Here is a 19,338-nt window from a genome sequence, read left to right as displayed (position 1 = left end):
AAATGGGATTTCCTGATAAAAACTACTTTGTAGTTATGCGCCAACGAATAAATCATCTCAGCAATGCCAGGCTAATTGTTTTTCTGACCTAAAATTAGTTAGTTATTTTGGCTAATTTATTTATCACTTTGTTTTTGAGAAGGGGGGAGGGGGGATGGAGAATCGAAACTGCGGTCCAAACCAAACACACACAGCCATCCGTTTGATGGAGATGTTGGCAAATTTAATTTCGAAAAAACAATGAACTGTCTTTGGTTGAGAGACCTGGACATGTTTTTGAGTCGCAGTTCCACATGGTTAAATACGGAAATGTGGGTTTTACTTCTTCCTCGCGAAAGCTGCACATCACCTATCGACTGGAAAGAGGCCCCAAAAAGCCAGCCAGCCAGTCAGCCAGCCAGCCGTCGTCTGCTGCACTCTGTTTTAGTCCCATCATTGTTTTAAGTTCCAGTGTGATCGTTGTCTGCATAATAACATGTTATTATCATTTTATTTGTTTGCCAGCTCAGCTTAGCTCAGCTCTCTCTCTCTCTGTTCTTCTGGGATCAGGCCAAGAATCTTCAGATATCATGGTAGTTTCAGCCAAGAAGGTAAAAAGCCAATGTGCTAAATGCTCGAAACACATGTTCTTATGTTAAGTGTGTCTGCTGAAATTAGCATAATTGTGGATTCAGTTTTCGAAAATATCATGCTTTCAGGTGAGATCTAAACAACACCTATAATTTTCTTCAAGTTCTGTAAATATTAGTTACTTTCAGTTAACTATGGTTACTCTATATCATCCTTATAGAACCCCAATTTCCATGACCAGTGTAAGTTTAAACAAATTTAGTCAAACAATAGAGAAAACACGCCTAAGCTGGCAAAGCATAAAGGCCGTGACTTTTCGAATGTCGACAGTTTCTCAATATAACGTGGGTATATAACTATATATATACTATAATCATTGATCTGGGACTTTGAGAATGCTGTAAACCGATTAAAGACGTAGAGAGAGACACTACCAATAACATTGGAATTTCCCTAAGCTGGCTGAGAATAAACAATTTGTTGGGGCCAAGATGAAAGTTTCTTTGTAATGGAAATTATGCTCAACGCTCTACAATAATTAAATCATTCCGCCTATAAAACTATAAGAAGATACACGATTGATTTAAGCTGACAACCAAAATCCGTTCCAATTTCCAATGACGATTGAGTTTTAACGGCGCTGACAATATGGATTTGATACTTCTCAGCAGGGCTTTTGTCCCCGCGGAACAATGCAACAAAGCGCTCTCTACCCGTGAATTAATAATCTACTCCATAAAAACAGTTGTCAGCTTAAAAAAATTTTCGGTTACCGCTTTTGTGTCTGCTACTGGTTTTTCTTTTTCCTATTCAAAAAGCCGAGATTACGCTACTCGTATTGAGTCAGATCTATAAAGACGACCTTCAGGGGAGTCAAAAAGGCGTTTTGAGTGCAGGCCAAGAAGGTAGGAATGCAGTCAGGGCGTGTTTCGTATTTGTTTAACAACTAAATTAAAATGTTTGATTGGTTCTTAGAAGGGGGTAATGTGTTATGGATTTGATTCTGAAGAATGATCCAATTTCCAGTTTTCAATGTTGGAAAAGTAAGAACTAGTTAATATGATTCGATGTCAGGTTAAGTTATAAAGTTATGAAGTTGTAAAAACTTCTCCAGTTAACTATAAAATGTTGCAAGAACTTAAAGCCATCTCAAGCCTACACATTTTATCCCCTTCCTGATACCATAAGGGATACCATACCGCATCTCCTCAAGCGAATTCTCACTTAACCACGGATGAGCCGAAGCAAATCGAGCTTCGATAGTCGATAATGGAAGACCATAAATAACTTGTAGGGTTTATTAACCCCTCAGCTCACTCCAGTCACTCTCTAGCAATAATGTATATATATACACTCGCATATACCGCCTTTTGTTAACTCCATTCATAAGTTTTCTGCCCAGTTTGCTCTTGTTCTGTTTATGTCGGCGAATGCGTTTCCGGTCAGCGACACAGGAAAACACGTTTATAGCAAAAATATTGTTTTTGTTTCTCTTGCGTTTATCGTACACCATCGCCAGCCCTTAAATCACTGTCTATGATTAACCAATAAAAAAATATAAATGAGACTTAAGAGTTAAGCGAAAGGAAATGAGACAAGCCGTTGGTTCGCATTTGTGTTCCATTTTATTAACACCTCTTTGTTTTTTTTTGTATTTTTCGTTTAATTGTTATAGCTGTTGTTAGCACTTTTTTAATTTTCAATTTTTTGCATTTGGACTTTAAAGTATTTTCTTTCACTTATGCTGGTTTGCGGTGATTGGTGGCAATCTCAAACCTCATCAAAAGAGACTTCTTTTTTTGAGTGGAAACTTCAAATTTTTGTTTAGGTTTGTTTATTTTCATTTCGGATTTCAGATTTATTTGATATTGAAAAAAGAAATCGAAAAGCACGGGTAAGCTGCCCCATTAAAGTCAGTCTAGACATCTTTATAAGAAAAGTAGGATTGGGATTTCTGTTTTTTTTTTATTAAAGAGTTTTGATAATAAAAAAATAAAGTTGTTAAATCAGCAAACATAAATTTTATATAATTTTACTCGCCCAAAATCACTTTCCCCTTCAAACAGTGAAAAACATTTCGTATTTATTTATACCAATAATTGTGGCTTTTGTTTAATGTGTCTCATTATCGTTCTTTTATTATAAGTATATACAGTTTTACTAATTTACACTACGCTTAGGGCGCTACAATTACGCGAGCTTACATACTTACAACTTGTGCATAAAGTACAGCAATACATGGATCTCTAGTTTTACGAAATAATTCATTAATTACACACACGTACAAAATTATGGTACACATACGAAGTAAAATAAATTAAATTTATAAACGACAGGAACAAATTGGTAACTTAAGACGATAAAAACAATAACAGCTAAATCAATGATTGCTCGTGTACATTTGGCTTGGGTTTGGGCTCGGTCTCGGTTTCGGTTGGGAAAATCAAGAGGGGAAAATGAGGGGGGGAGGCATATTCAGCAGACTTGGGTTGATATGTTTTCGGGTCCTCCCACAAGGGCCGTTTTTTTTTTTTAAATCGAACAAAAATCTAAGATATATATTTAATTAAAATCTACAGAAGTTATAGACCTTAGCTGCCAGCCGATTTGTGCTTCTATATGTATAATTTAGTGGGGTGTCTCGGATCTGCCATTTTGCCATATCGGTATATATGTTTAGTGGTCGGGTATGTATGTTATGTATGTATTCATTGATGTCGCCCTGCTATATATCTTCCAATTTACATCCTATAAGCTCTGATTGCATAAGTTGTTAAGTAATTAAATTAACGTATCTTCAAATGGTTTTTGGATTATCTTCTCCACAAAATTGCACAACGTCTGGGGGCAGCGGTTGGGTTTTTCATTATTATTTTTTCTCTCTTCTTTTTTTTAGTTTTGTTGAATTTTCTTGATAATTTTTTCATTATTTTTTTGGGGGCCCATGCCAAAGGAACCGCTGCGTTTCAGCTGGTTTTGTTTTTGTTTCTTAATTGTTTTGTTATTTTTTTTTTGTTTGCTTGCTATTTGGTATAAGCGGCGTTAATCAAAATACCGAATAATCACATTGTAAATTATTGTCCGAAAGTGTAATTATACCTTTCAAGCCCGGGCCTCGAAATCGGAATCTGTATCGGTATCGGTATCGAGATCGGAAACGAAATCGTTGTCGGATTCGAAACTGGAAGTGACTACGGTCGCAGTAGCGTTAGCTTCTGCTGCTCCCGGAAGGCGATCAGCGAGCGGAAGGCGGAGATGGGCGAGGCAACTGGTGCTGCCGGATCCGGTGAAGCCGCCGATGGATGTCATGGCTTTGCACTCAGCGAGGTCACATTCACGCCGGGCGATATCTTTCCGGAGTGCGAACTGGATGACGAGGCGGTTGAATTGCTGGATATTGGTCCCATCATGTGCTGGGCCGCCGATTGACCACTGGTCGTGGGTATATGGACCACATCGCAGCCCATCGATGATGACGAACTGGAGGCGGAGGGCGAAGCGACTGGTGGCGGTGCCACTTGCTGGGGTCCACCACCGGATCCACCTGATGTCGTCAGACTAAGGGGTGCAAAGTGGGGTCCATTGGCAGCTCCCGAAACGGCGGCCTTCCACAGAAGCGGATTCATGCCGAGCGGTCCATTGTGGGCCGCCAAACTGGCTCCGAACGTGCGCTGATGCTCGAGGAACTCCTGCGTAGGAGCACTCAAGTGCGCCGCAGCTGGTCCATAGAATCCTCGATACAAATCTGGGCGGACATAGGGTGAATAGTTGGGAATCCTGGCCGCCAGGGGTGATAGAATTTTGCCGGGCGAAGGCTGTTGACCTGGATGACCATAGAAGCCGGGATGCGTGGGCGGTAGCTCGGGCAGATTATCTTTGGCCCCGGAATTCGAGTCTTTACTGTCCTTAGAAGCCATGTCAGCTAGCGACCAGATCCTTGGCTTTGCTGTTCCCCCAACTGCGGTCTGCAGCGAGTTCTGCTGCGCCTGCTGATGCTGCTGCAGCAGCTGCTGTTGATGGTGGTGGTAGGCGGCGATGTCTGGCGGAGATCCCGCTGGCGGTCGGAAGTGGTGGTGCAGGGCGGCGGGATGGAAGAGTGGGTGGGCACCTGGCGGCATGCTGCCAGGGCGGTCGTACAAGTCGGGTGATCCATTCGGCGATCCTGGCCTTGACTCAGACCATTCACTGTTGTTGCTCTCGCCCGGACGGTCGGCCATCATGTCGGCCAGACGACCGGAACGGTCCTTGTCGTCCGTGGAGCCTACGCCAGAGTCCTTGGCATCTGGAAGGAAAAGAGGAAATAAGGAATAAATTAAAATCTAACTAAGAAAGGAAAGTAATATAAATTATGTAGTTTAATGTAAAATATCTTCATAGACGTCGCTTTCTACTACCATTTTTCCCAAAAATGTTGCCTACTTAAAAGGGATTCTAATTTTAATAACTTTTCTATTAGACAACTTAAGCAAGATATTTTAGTTTTTAGTAAGAACGGTTAACATATTAAAGCCCTTTAGATCCCTATTAGTATAAACTTCTTAAATTTAATATATATAAAATGTTCTTGTCTTACCTAGCAGATCATTTTCCTCCGTATTCTTATCATCGTCATCATCGATATTAGCATCATCGTCGTCGACACGATTCCTGGGCTCCCAGGTCATCTTGTTCTCCTTTTTCAGTCTTCTTCTCGCATTGGCAAACCACGTGGACACCTGCGTCAGCGTCATCTTGGTGATAATGGCCAGCATTATTTTCTCGCCCTTGGTGGGGTACGGGTTCTTCTTGTGCTCATTTAGCCAGGCCTTCAATGTGGAGGTGGTCTCGCGGGTGGCGTTCTTCCTTCTTGCCCCATTCAAATCCATGCCGTAGCTGCAACAAAAAATGTGAAAAGAAAATGCCAAATTAGATGGGGGGGTTTTTCAAGTCTGGTGTACGGACATCATTTGTGCGATAAGAGAAAACCCAACGACCATTCCCCGAATTGCCAGCAGGTGATTAAGGCCAGAATGGAATGCAGACCCAGCTGTTGCCAGGTCGTTTGGAGTTCTTTAAATATGCGCGCCGGTCCAAACAATTGTTGCAATTTGTTAAACTGGCCAGCCGACGGTGGGCGGGCGGCTTTGTTCTGCGTTAAATTTGTTCATCATAAACGCATTTGCATGGGCCCGAAACATTTATGTCCGTGCAGTTTGCGGTCTGACACATTGCTCCCCATCCCACTGTACCATCGATGGTCGATGGTCGATGGTTGAATGTTGCCGCATGCCTCTCGAATACGACAACTGTCCTTTATCGCTTTTTGTGGGCAGTTAACATGAACGTTTTTAGTATATTGGTATATATACATCGCGACCAGGAGTATATATATGCCCAGAGTGCTTCACTACACTGAGGGATATTGTTTTGTATTTTTTAAGATTTTAAAATTTGATTTTATTCAAGGCAGAAACTAACCTACTACTTTTAAGAGGGCTAACTTGCAGCTCCTTGCCGTTTCTAATCGTGAAAGCTAACTATTTCATTTCCAATAGGGATATATCATATCCTCATAAGCAGACTACATCCTAACCATAAGAACTGTAGCATATTTTTGCCACAGTGTATGGAATGCAAAACAGCGACGGGGGAGAGACATCGCCATCTCGCATACATGTGTAGCTGTCTCATTTGTAGTTTTCAGACAGCTGCCCGATCCGATCCGATCCGAAATGAAGTGAAAGAGAGGATGAGAGGATGACAACGATGTCAACTGGATGCTACGTATGTATATGGGAACGAGACTCTGTGCGTCCGCTGCATTAATTAATTTAAGTTTGAATGCAAAGTGTCGCCGAGTGCGAAACACCTGCGCAGACAGGCACTCTGCCTTTGATCACCTGACAGCTGAATACATTTTTTTAATTTTTCCCTATCAGCGCTGTAAATGATTGGTGACGACAACAACGCCCCCAACAACGCGCTCCAAGTTCGTAATGCTGCTGCTGCTGTTGTTGCTGCTGCTGCGGAACGTATATAAAGGTGGGGCCAAACTTAAGTATTCCTTATGAATTTTGAATTCAATTTCGCCAACAACTACCAGCACGTCACGGCGAAATAACTCAAAATTGATTTATGGCGAATATGTATATATGTGGATACCATATAGTCGATAGACAACAGAAAACACACATCACAATACAACGCATCGATATCAACAGTAGCTGCATGAGTCAACTATCAAATTTTGTTATGAGTGTCAATTACAGGGGAAACAATGGGCCCAACGTTGTACCTGTCCGAACGTGAGGTGACGTGACGGGATGTTGTCGATTGTTTAACCGGCAATTGTGTTTGGAAATTTATGTCACTTTGGTTGTGGTTTTTGTTTTTGGTCTTTGGTCTTTGGTCTGGGTCTTGGTCTTGGGTTTTTGGTATTGGATTTGGAGGTGCGCTTCACTGCAATCGGCGGAAGCAACACGCCGACGTGCAAACGATCAATTACAAGCGAATAAATTGCCGGCAAGCGGGGAAATTCGAAATTCGAATGCCATTGCGCATGCGTGCCAATATGCCAGACTTTTACTATTCGAACGCACTTTTCCGAAACGGCATTTAAATGCACCTGCACGCACCTGCAGCACCTCAATCCCAATCCCAATCCCACTCACGTTCCGATCGACGCCTTTCAACGGACCACCATCGGGGTTTATCGATTGGGAATGAGAATAGGAATTGGACATAGTCCGAGGGGAAGTATCTGTCGTACTCGCACTTTCTGCAAAACTTATGACTAATCCTCACCTGTTGAATGGATAACCAGCGAAGGCCGTATCGTACGGATGATACATCGCTGGATATGGCCAGGGCGATGCTCCGGCCACCAGGTTCTCTTTCAAATCGATGCCAGCCTGAAAAACCAAAAACAAATAGATAAGACACCTCATTAGTTGTTTTGTTATTTTTAATTTTAGACTAATTTCTAGACGAATTTCTGATTTTAGATTGAACTCGGGAGCAGCGGGCCAGACCTTGAACCAAAATTATTAAAAATCATGTTAAACAAATCATTAAGACATCTTCCAGTTTATTTTCGTGGCGATGGATGGCTTGTTATTATGTCTGTGTTATCAAAGAAAACAAGGCACAGTGTGTGTGGGTTTTTTGATGAGAAAAAGTGACTGTTCATCATTATTGAAAGGAATGTTGTATTCTTTAATTAATATATACAATTTCTGTATCGAAGTCTAAGAAATTATCACCAAATATTATCTTTTATCTTCTGTAAGCTAACCTAATTAAATAAAAACCTTTTTATTTCCTAAAGAAAACTACAACCATAGTCCATAAATGAGTTATTTATAATAACACACCTTAGTGACACTGTGCAACAAAATGTAGATGATAAGGCCATAGCAATCTGACCAGCATCAGGCGAGCATGTGGCCATGTCGTGACTCTGGCAGTGACTTTAGGAGCAAGTAGCTCACGTTAGCACTGCGTTTTGGAGTTGTCAGAGATTGGCTCCTTAATCGCAGCACTAGAACATGCACATTTCGCCATTAGACACTCGATAGGGAATCGCAACAGAAAATCACAGAAAACATTTAGGAACACAGACTTTGGCACTGATAGGCGTGGGACAGGCGTGTAATATATAGAGCGCTGATTAAGTTTAACACGACAATTATCTACGCGTCTTGTCTCAACTCGCTGCGACATTTGCCAGCTGTTAAGACGATAATGGAGTCGAGTGACAGAGGCAGCTGCCGAAGCGCACTATAACTATACTATAAACTATATAGTACTTGAAAATCAGACGCATATTCGTCACTGACAAACTGCCGCCGCAGTTATGACAAGCAGTTATGTTGCAAATAGTCGCCAGCCGAACAAAACAGCGGGGGTACGAAAACAAGATGCGAAATCAATGAGAACGAGCCCGATACGGATCTACATGGCACCGCAGGATGAGTACGAGTACAGGATGCACTCGGATGCAGGTCCCAAAATCTATTGTCTCGGTGTCGCGACGAGCGTCTGGCCAGATTGCAGCAAAAGCGGAAATATTTTTATGTCGCCAACACGAAAATGTTGCTGTTGCCGTTGCCATTTGCTGTTGCAACATCGCTATCGCCGACCATCGACTCGGGAGTAGGAGTAGGAGTTATTCCAGGGGCCTGAGTCTGGGATATCTGGCCAAAAAGGTTTCGGGTCTGGTTGCCCAGCATGTGGTAAGTGCGAGTACAGCGGCGATAGACTGATAAACAGCAAAAGCAACAGCCACAGATCTCGAGGGCCAGGTTAACTCCAACTCCAGGGCTCGACACTCGGAAAAAATAATAATTAAATGTATACTTTAGTGCCACTTGCAAGAACAAGTTTAAAAAACTGACCTCTGGTTTATGTGTAGCATATTACCTGTAGTAAACCCATTTTATTAGAAGTTATAACAGTAAAACTTTATTTGTTTGTTTGTAATCTATCAAATAGAGAAATATGGTAACGCCACGCTAATGACAATTTTAGAAGTAATGGTATGTTATTTCTGACTATTTTCAAGCTTAAAAAGCTGTTTTATATTTCGATAATTGCAATTATCGATTCCACTGATCTTTAAGACGATAAAAGCTACGGTAAATATTTAAAGTAAACACATTTTATCAGAAATAAAAAAATTAAATTAAAGTTAAAATTAAAAGTAAGAACAATATTTTTAAAAGCAACAGCTACATTTTCTGAGTGGATGAGAGAGACTTTGACTCCTTTGCCATTGCAGAAGTCAGTTAGCCGAACATGGACAGCGTTTTGGGACAGACTATATTAAATTACACGGGCTGCTCCTATTTCTCAATGGAAGCTCGATGCGAGACCGAGTCCGATAAACCGGTTTACGTTTTACAACCTTTACAATAATCACGCCCGGCTATCACGGGAATTGGCCAAAAGTCAGGGCTAGGGATGGGGATGTGAATGTGAATGTGGATGCGGATCCTCCCGAATTCGAATCCGAATCTGTGTCGTGCGTGTTTGGCAACGAGTGCGTGTAGGCCATGTCGATGCGGGCAAAAGCGCATATAATAAATTGTTGCCGGCTACCAGGAAAGTAGCAAAGTAGTATCTCCATGGAGCAACAGTAGCTGGTAGCTATTGCAGCTCGATTCTCTGGTGAAAAACGCACCCGTGCCGGGATTTTTTGCGCTGGCGGTGGTTAATATTAACAACATTCGACATGTTTGCGTCTGCGTTTATTATTACCAATACAGCAATGTGGCAGCAACAGCAGCAGCACCAGTTGTAGAAGCAACATCTGCAACAGCAGCACCAACATCCACAGCCACCGCACAGATGCAACTCGTTTTCGAGTTAAATATTGCATTACCACTGGCGACGACAACTGCAATTGTAAAGATCGCATATTGCCGATAGCTTGTTCTTCCGCAACAAAGTTTATGCATTTGCAAAATGTTTGTAGTTTTGGCACTCGAGCTTGTTCCTACGGTTTGTAAATTGTGTACTTGGGCATTAAGTGCCCGCAATGTGACCACCGTCAACGAACAGAGAAAGATTTTAACCTTTAACCAACGATTTCTTTAAATAACTGAGTAAAATAGAGTTAAAGTTCAAATTATAGGAAATACTACATTCCATTACAGAACTTCAAGATTTCTTCTCATTGTTACCAAAATAAGAGCCTGCAAATAGAGTTTGCTTATAATAAATCGAAATCTGATATCCCACAAATACTGGTAATCACCTCCCATATTAAGGCCTGTTAACATTTACCATTAATCATTTCTGTGTGAAGGAAAAGCTAATATTTGTGTAAGGAAACTGAGTTATATGAGTTGAACAAGCTCGAGAAACTTTTCCCCGCCCAACGGACGAACATGAATGAGTGACCACCGTTGGCCGCAGAGACCTCAAGTGGTTAGATGTCTGATCTGTTGGATCTTAACAACCGGAGTGCGTCGTTTCACGCATCGGGAAGTGCGGTTTGCCGGCATCCAGATCTCAGAATCCATATCCCCCCCACTCATCTTCTCTCTTTTTACCGAGCAAATTAAATAATTCAAATTAAAATGGGACTTTGTCTTCATTACCAAGGAAATTCTGCGACTGTGTTCCCTTCACGCCAAAACGTCAATGGGCAATGCCTTGGGGATTATACGGTTAGGTTGATGGGGTAGAGGAGATCTTGAGGGGCCTCCGGCTCCTGTGGTCTGTCGCCCTGATGCGCCACGATTTGAGCGATGCGCGTAATGACGGGTCGAGTTAATTAATTGCTGCTTCGATTTAAAAATAAACGCACGTTTGCCCGCCGCATTCCCGCCTCTACAGCGAAGAATGAATGGAATCGGAATTGGAATTGGTATCGGAATCGGATTCGTATTCTGAATTGGAGAGTCCGAATCGAAATTGAAATTGAAATTGACGACAGCGCGGAGTTTGAGTCGCGCCAAAGAATGCGTTTCTGTTCTAGGAGAGCTAATCTACACTGGAAGTAAGTTTTTGGTATTTTAAAGAGATAAATCTATTTCAAATCTTAAACAAAATTATATGAAATGCCTAAGAACAAGGTAATGTTGTCTGAACTTGACTTACTTCACTTGCAAAACTTTTGTTCTTGTTTTTAGTAAAATATTCTGCTTGTTTCTTCCAGTGTACCCTTGTTTTACTCCCCTTTTAAAACCAGAGCTCCCTACTCCCGATGACACTTTTTTTCACAACTCGCTTATAAAGTTGTACCTCTGAGGTTGCTGTTGTTGGTGTTGATGTTGCTGGTCGTGTTGCCTGTTTGTTTGTACGTTGTGCGTTGCCATGACTGCTAATTTGTTTGTTGTAGGCAGGTCGGCCATTCAGTCCACACACACACAGCCCCCCAAACAAATACCAAGGCGCAATACTTCCTTTTTCCTTTTGCTTAACACCCAACCAACCCACATATATAAAAGTGCAAAATTTACTGTTAACGAACATTTTCAACTTTGCCAAAAAGCCAAACAACAACGGCAGCAACACAAAAACTTTCCACAACACTTACGGCAACAACAATGAGATTGGTGCTAGCAGTAAATGTATTTAGTACTTTGGCACACACAACCCCCCAACCTCCGAATATCTCAACCCCCTAGGAAAAGTATACCGACCCCCCTCCCCCCATTTACCACGTCACCTTGCCATTAGAAAAGCAACCCCCAAAACAACACGACAACACTTCGACATTTTCAAAAGTTGACAAATCAGTGCATGTAGCCAAGGTTCCAAGGAGCAGCAGGATGTTCTATAGGATCGGGAGTCGGGAGGCTGGTCGTATCTCGGGGTTGTTTTCTCTATATATAATGCCCAGAGTGCGAAATTTGGAGTGGGACCCCAAACTGAATGGTTCAGAGCGAGAGAAAGAGAGTGGTCCGATTTGTAGTTGCTTTCTGCTACATTTTGTAGAAAACTTGCCAGGGGGCAAAAGTTTTTGTAGCTCCCACAGGATATGAGCGTATACCGCACATTTGAGCCAGGCAGCAGGAGCAACAGCAGCAGCAGCAGCAGCCTTTTGTCGGAGTGAAAACCCATTGCGACTATGTTGTCGAGTGTGAAATTTCATGCTTGCATTGTTGTCGTTGATGATGTTGCGGCACTTAAACTGGGGAAAAGTCAATATACCATTTTGGCTACTTGCCCAGCGTCAAGTGTCTAAAAACACCCATCCCGTCGCCCCGTTTTCAGGATGGCCTGTGTATGTGTTAGCTTTGGGTTGAAGGCTCTAGGAGGTTCGGTTAGAAAGTCCCTTTTATCGCGTAGGGAAAGTTTAAGTGTGACTGGGCGAACCCACTCATTAGACTTTGAAACTAAAGGCACTTAAAATTTTGAAAAAAACTGGTGTTGGGCTTAGTCCTGACTTAATTTGTTCTTTCGTTTTGGAGAAATAATATTGTGATAAAGATTTAAAAACCTTTAGTGTACTGCAGAAAAGTATGCAATGAAATACGTTTTTAGAACTTTCTCATATTAAGTAATTGAGCTGTAAGAACAGCTGAGGCATTTAGTAATCTATTCCATCAGGCAAAACCTCTCTCTCCTTCAATTACTCCTATAAATTCCCAGTTTTCCCTGCCCAAAAAAGACTTTCCCAAAAACCCAAAACATGAGACCCATTTTAAATTAAGGCCGACATTCGGCAATTAACGAAATTAATTTCTTCGAGTGTCAGTGAACAGCGCAGTGCAGGATGCAACATATGCATGCGCCGGGGTCGAAGTCAATTTCGGACTTAAGGATAAACAGATAAACGGATGAATGGATCTAACGGAGCTGGGAATGGGAGGAACGACGGGCAGGACAGGATGACAGGCTGTCACTTGCGTGTTGACAAATTTATTAATAAGGTACGAGGCGGCGTCGGCATCGGTCGTCGACGCCCCCGAAAAACACTAGATGAAAAACAACCAGAGGACAACCGGGAAAACGGAAAAGCGAAGCAGGGCAAAATACCGGGCGCGGCCCTGGGGTTCGGCCTATTTGTTACCGGGGCGGCTCTCTTCAAATGTATCTTGCCATTTGAAATGACAGCGGTGCACCATCTCATCCACCGGAGTGGAAGACGTCGTCATCATCCACCGGAGTCACATTTGGAGACGGGAGTTTTTTGGTTTTTTGGGAGCGGGATATATATTCCCGCGCTGCGGCAAACTGACAGCCGCTTGACAGCTCGTGTCAAAGTAATGAATCCACCGCATTGAGCAGACACTTTTACAACTAGGCTGTATCTACATCTCTATACGGCCGTGCCGTGCCGTGCATGTAGTCGTAGATGCAAAGAGAAATCGCTCCAGTTTAGCGCCGGCGGAGGCGGCTGAAGTGACTAATTACGACCCCGGATGATTTATTTAGCAGATGCCACGACCCGACCTGTTTTGTCTTCTAAACGCTGCCATCAATACGGCCCCAGTGTAAATCCTCGGTGATCTCAAGTGCCCCGGCCACATGACACTTCAATCACATCAAATACTAAATTGCTGTGTCAGCGGGTGGATGGGATATATATACATATATCTATAGCCACGATTGAGATTACTGATCGATGCTTTTCTCGTTGTGACTTTCATAATTTGTGTTTGGGGACAATGGCTAAATTTATACAAAGTGCCAGCTACTGGCCGGCAGACCGGTTCTCTAATTTTATCACATTATTCCCTCGAAGTAAACCAGTTCAGATGCAAATTAACGTTTTGAATATATTACAACGAGCATGTGTTTGATTAGGCCAAACACCAATGGTGGACAGCGATTGCACTTAAATCACTTAACTTTGATAATATTTAATCACACATTAGCAGAGAGGGCACACATAGAGATATAGCAAATAATTATTTCCACCCACTTAGTCACAGTCACTAATGCAGACTCTGGCATTTTCCCTAATTCTTTATGCCATCTTCATCTTAAACAGCGGCATTCTAAATACTCAACGGGCCATTCATTAAACTCTCAGTTTCAATTTCACAGTCGTCAGCTCGTTTCGAGTTCTGCTTCTGTTTTTCATTTTGGCCCGAGTGCCGTCAGCTTTTAAGACCTTTTTTTCATTTTGGCTTGTAAGCAAATAAATTTATGTGTTCACTTTTGAATGCGACATTTTATCGGATCATATTTAATGGGCGCTGTTAGGGAGCCGAGTATCCAAAGAAGGAGGCCCAACGACTTTGGTGACAAATTTGTACATTTTATTTGAAGTAAATATCGGTGTTTAGTTTGAATGACATTTCTAGAGTTTTTGGGAAATGTATTTAAGGGGAAGTTGAAGGCTAAACAAGGAAAAATGGTTCTAAAAACAAACGTTTAATATCCCTCATTAGTGCTGAATATAAATAACAAAGGTTTAAGTTACAAATCCCCAAAAGAACTTCAACTAGTTAGAAATTGAATTTTTACCTATTAATCAATGCCTTTTCCCCACCATTCAGTTACTTTCCCCTTAACAGTTTCCCAGACAATTAAAAATAAGAAACAACTTTCTCATTCTCAACTAAAATTCCCTCAAAAGATTTTATGAGACAACCCAAACCAGGAACCAGGTCAATACATTGTATGTTTTCAGTTCAATTGACTGGTAAATGCAGTTTTCCTCCAATTTCCATCTAAATTTTCGCCAGAATCGAACACATGCTGGAGACCCAAAACCAAAAAAACCGAAAACCAAACCAAACCACTGGGTGTCCAGGTCCTTGGACTCGGCATGTGGTCCCCGAGAACATTGTGTCCAAATAGAATTGTTGGCAAACAAAGGCAAATTACATGATGCTATTAGAAGCGAGTCGAACAAAGGGCCGACGGCGAAGCGCCGGACATGTGGTGACCAAGACGTGCCACAGCACCATTGTCCATAAATTCGGACAGTGCAGCATAATATCGGGATGCCCGATGCCGGCATCAGTTCAGTGCAGATCGAGTTAAGCCAGCCATATTTCGCAACTTGGCCAGACCAACACATTGGCAACAATTGGCTTGAAATATCACTGAAGGCGAACCCAAAAGGTCAGGCATAGGCTTAGGAGCCCTAAGTACCGGGGACCCTGTGGCCCCGCAACGGCCTGACAAATCGCTTCAAGCGAGGCTCTGCTGTAGGCCCAGCGCACAAGTTCGGAAGCATAGACGACCGGGGGCATGGTACAGGGAACACGATCAAATGACGACGCGACTTCAACTTCAACTCCGACTTCGATGGTGGTCTCCCGCTCCTCGAGTCGACAAATTCACAAATTTATTGCGCCATTGTTCGGGGAATATGACTTATGAACAGGCTTTATTATGCACAGGAAAAAAAATAGTTGAGAAACCGAAAATACTTTCAAAAAATATCTTTTACTTAACTTTCATAACTTAACTTCCTGCATTTAGGAATCACAAATTTTAACCACAAAAGCAAATATTTTCTTCTAAAATCTGACAAGTTTTAAAATATTTTCCCATTTTGTTTCAGTGTACGACCTATGTCTCCCCAATTCTTGAGATTCTTTAATGACTGAGTTCACTTACCGGATTGGCGTAGAACGGCGGCTGATCCGCTGCAATCCCCGAGAGGTAGGCGGACATGCCCTCCGGATAGACACCGAGTGGCACTCCACCGGCGGCGGCTAAACGCTGGTAGTTGAGCATATCGTACTGGCAGGAGCAGATCGTCTGGCCGCTAACCGGATCCGTGTAGATGGTGCGACCCGTATCACAGCAGCGATTGGGTGGATTGCCAGCTCCAGGCGCCGGTGCGCCTCCAGGTCCAGATGAGTGAGGTCCTGGTGGCGGTGCACCGACCAGGGAGAGGGCAGGCAAACCGGTGGATGGACCGCACGGTGAGGTGGAGCGGGCGCCCGGCGGCACCGTTGAGGTCACCATGCCACTATGACCTGGCCCGGAAATACCGGGTGCACTCAGCGGCTGGGCGGCGGGACAGGCGAGCGTGGGCAGCGTCGAGGGCGGACTCTGTGGAGCGTTGGTTGGAGGCGTGTTGGGCGACGAGGTGGCAAGGTGAGTTGAAACGGCATTCTGAAAGTTCAATTTAATGGGGGAAATATTTAATAAGTTTGTGGTTATAAGGTTAGCATTAGAAATTCGGAAAAGTGCTTGGCTATGTGAAGGTGTTCTATCTGAAGACTTTATCCTACAAAAACTACCTAAAATTTGATAACAATTCTTATTGACTAGATATTGAAAGACTTTCTAACACTTTTATTGTTAAAATCAAATAAAAACTTTAAAACTAAAGCATAGGCATTTCCAAAAACGAAACAAACTTAAAACGTTCTCCCACAAAGAGTTTCTTCTACTCAGATAATTATTAAATAAATTTGATTATCCGACTTTGGTCTTTTCCAATCCATTTCTCAAGTTTATGGCGGGCCATTAAAGCGCTGCTTCTTGCGATGGATAAAAAGCCCCATAGACGGTCTACTGTACTGTGCTACCAGCTGGCACTAAAACTTAATTAAAAACGTTCCCCCTTATCAGCGCGATAAGCGCGACTCTTCAGTGGGCTGTGGCCTGTCCACGGGCCCTTCAGAACCCCAGAGCTCAGAACATCAGAATCAGGGATCCCGGACCGCTGTCTCCAGTCAATAAAACGTAACTCTTTCCCCCGCGCCCATCTCCACGATCCGCGGACCCCAAACCGAACAAACCCAAAGCCAAAACCCCTTTCCTCTTAGGCGGATCTTCAAAGTGGGGCCGCCATTACCAACAAATCATGTTTTCGATTGACAACATTGATTTAAATTACACAGCCGATTGCTGCCAACGACGACAGCGGCAACAGCAACAGAAACAACAACAACAACTGCATCGACAACTAGCAACATCGACAACCAGCAACGGCAACGGCAACGGCAACGGCAACGTCCTAAGAGCAATTTGATTGTAAGTTGTCCAATGACTGCCTGGATCGGGCCACTATATAGTATAGTATGTGTATGTGTGCACATAAGCCTATCGCGCACTTTTGTCAACACTTTTAGTCAACTGCAACAGCAACAACTACAACAACAGCAACAGTGGACAAGACCAACGTACACATTCGCACATTCGACATGGGGGTACAAACAAGTTTCCAGTTTGTTTATCGCTGCCTCTTTGGTTAACTTCTCCACTTCTTGGGGCCGCTCTTCCCGTTTAACATTTTACAAATGATCCGAGGCGTAAGATACGATTTTTATCGCAGGCCGGCGGTCACAGTGCTGCACTGTATGTTGTTGTTGTTGTTGTTGTATCGTTGTCGTGATTGATACCGCCGCACTATTGGGATACCAAATGTTGCTGTTCCGTCTCGTGCTTTCATCAAGTGACAACTCAAGTGGCCCTATGCGATTAAAAATTAATTCCCGGTGTTTGCCGGATGGATGGATCCACAATACGCTGCCTTATCAACTAACTCTTTGAATCAGCCGCTGATGATTATCGACTATCTAGCTAAAGGCAGTATATATATATATATAATGAGGAAAGTTATTTTTTGGGTAGCCAATATATAGATAGATATAGGTTTAGAATGACAACCACTGGTCATGTTTGTTTAAAGAGCATTTCATATTATTTTTTTTGATATTCTGTTTCAGCTTTCGTGTTGCGCCACAAGTTGCCTCTTGCACTCAACGATCGAGTGTCTATATAAAAATATATATAAACTCAAGTGTCGAATGATTTAGGGTATCGGATTACCAATGGCCAGAGATTATTATAAACAGGAAAGAAATATATGGCTAATAGGATCTCTGTTGGGACTAAAGGAAAACGCGATGCTGTGACCTTGCCAGTTTGGTTAACAACCAAAAGAGATTTTCCGAATTGGCAGACAGTTTTTCGTGTGTTGTACGGCTAATGTAGCACACACTTGTGGTCCTGACATTTTCAACGGCAACTTGGCAGACATCGATTCGAACATTTTGATCCGTTTTATTTTTAAATCCATGTCTTCCGTTTGCCAAATCAAAATGTTAAGGCATTCGAACCCAGAGTAATCCCACTGTTTGTCCACTTGTACATATGTTGCACTTAAATCGCTGATCTTAAACGGGTTTGTTTTTGCTTTGACTACAATCTAATTGCCACTAACCAAAGCTAAGTTGCAGTGATTAAGTGGCCCATCTTACAAGTAATAAAATTGACTAGAAAATTGATATACGCACCATTACTAAACAGATACCGGTTTCATTACTGTGCACTGTCATTTAATATTAATTTTTGCTTTTAACTAAAACTATATAAAGCAAATCTTAAAGTTACGATGCACCGATCTACTCGCGCACTGAACTAAATGGAATTATAATCCGTGAGTGATTAAATCCGAACTAGTTTTAGTTTTTTTTATGTAGATTATCAATCCGTTTTGGTAGTTAATGTGTGTTTTTCTTTTTCGTTTTTCGATTTCACTTTTTTGCACTTTGCCGACGGCTAAATAAGGAGCTGGCCAAGAACACGGAGTCACCTGGCCAAGCAAACAAACAGTCTACTACCGCTGGTCACCGAGAAATCCGTTAAATCCGTCGGTTGGCAGTTACGAGAATCAATCAGCAGCTGTAGCCGCCAGCTATCCGGAGGATGCGATGCGAGGCCGAAAACGAAGCACGAATGGCAGAGCCAGGGAGCAGTAGTAGTAGTAAAGTAGTAGTATCTGAATCTGATTCTGAATCCGAATCAAAATTCTGAATCCAGCTCGCAGAACGAAGGCGAGCGGCGGGCAGAGAGCACTATTTTCACACTGGCACTGCGGACACGAACGATACGAACAATCTGCGTAACAGTCAAAAGTAGACTAACATGAGTTTCTTGAGCAACTACAAAGTGTACGACAAATGGGAATTACACGACAACCGACAATCGAAAAACAGCGCAGCGGCAACAACAGCAACATCGGCAACAACAACAGGGCCCACGCACCACCACCAACGTACAGCGTTCGTCCTGCATTTGTATGTGTGAGCAGGAGAGAGCCACAAACGGGTTTCTCCCCTTATTTTTACTTCATACGCTCAAGTATTAGTGCGTTCTCTTTGCTCTTTTTGAGAGTAGCAAAGTATCTGTGTATATCGTTGGTTGGCAGTAGTGTGCGTGCAAAAAGTATCTGTGAGTGAGGAAAAGCAAACGAAACGAAAAAAAAGTAACAAACGAGGCGGCACGACGACAACACGAACGGCAACAACGGCAATAATGATTATCATTATAAGTGGGCTGGCGCTCTGGCTGTGTGTGGCAACTGGGGATTGGAATCGGAGTCGGTATCGGTGGGTATAACCTCTACCCCCCCTCTCT

General features: G+C 42.7%; 1 protein-coding gene across 2 annotated transcripts; it reads right to left on the bottom strand.

Moving 5' to 3' along the window:
- Window positions 1-2,688: 2,688 nt before the first annotated feature.
- On the bottom strand, window positions 2,689-18,617 carry LOC108108084 (homeobox protein caupolican). 2 transcript variants are annotated; one of them, XM_017215970.2, is made up of 5 exons: window positions 18,216-18,617; window positions 15,580-16,083; window positions 7,354-7,460; window positions 5,144-5,442; window positions 2,689-4,852 (listed from the first exon to the last, which is right to left on the bottom strand). In XM_017215970.2, exons 1-5 carry the CDS (start codon window positions 18,255-18,257, stop codon window positions 3,876-3,878), a joined length of 1,929 nt encoding a protein of 642 aa, XP_017071459.1. In that variant the 5' UTR covers window positions 18,258-18,617; the 3' UTR covers window positions 2,689-3,875. The 2 variants fall into 2 exon arrangements, with proteins under 2 accessions (XP_017071459.1, XP_017071460.1); XM_017215971.2 differs by lacking the exons at window positions 15,580-16,083; window positions 18,216-18,617 and adding an exon at window positions 8,971-9,016.
- Between the last annotated feature and the right edge of the window lie 721 nt (window positions 18,618-19,338).

Source organism: Drosophila eugracilis, unplaced genomic scaffold (genome assembly GCF_018153835.1).
Source record: "Drosophila eugracilis isolate 14026-0451.02 unplaced genomic scaffold, ASM1815383v1 contig_2088, whole genome shotgun sequence".
Lineage (NCBI taxonomy): Eukaryota > Metazoa > Arthropoda > Insecta > Diptera > Drosophilidae > Drosophila > Drosophila eugracilis.
The sequence above is the reverse complement of the archived record's forward strand: the minus strand, read 5'-3'. Positions and strand labels throughout refer to the sequence as shown.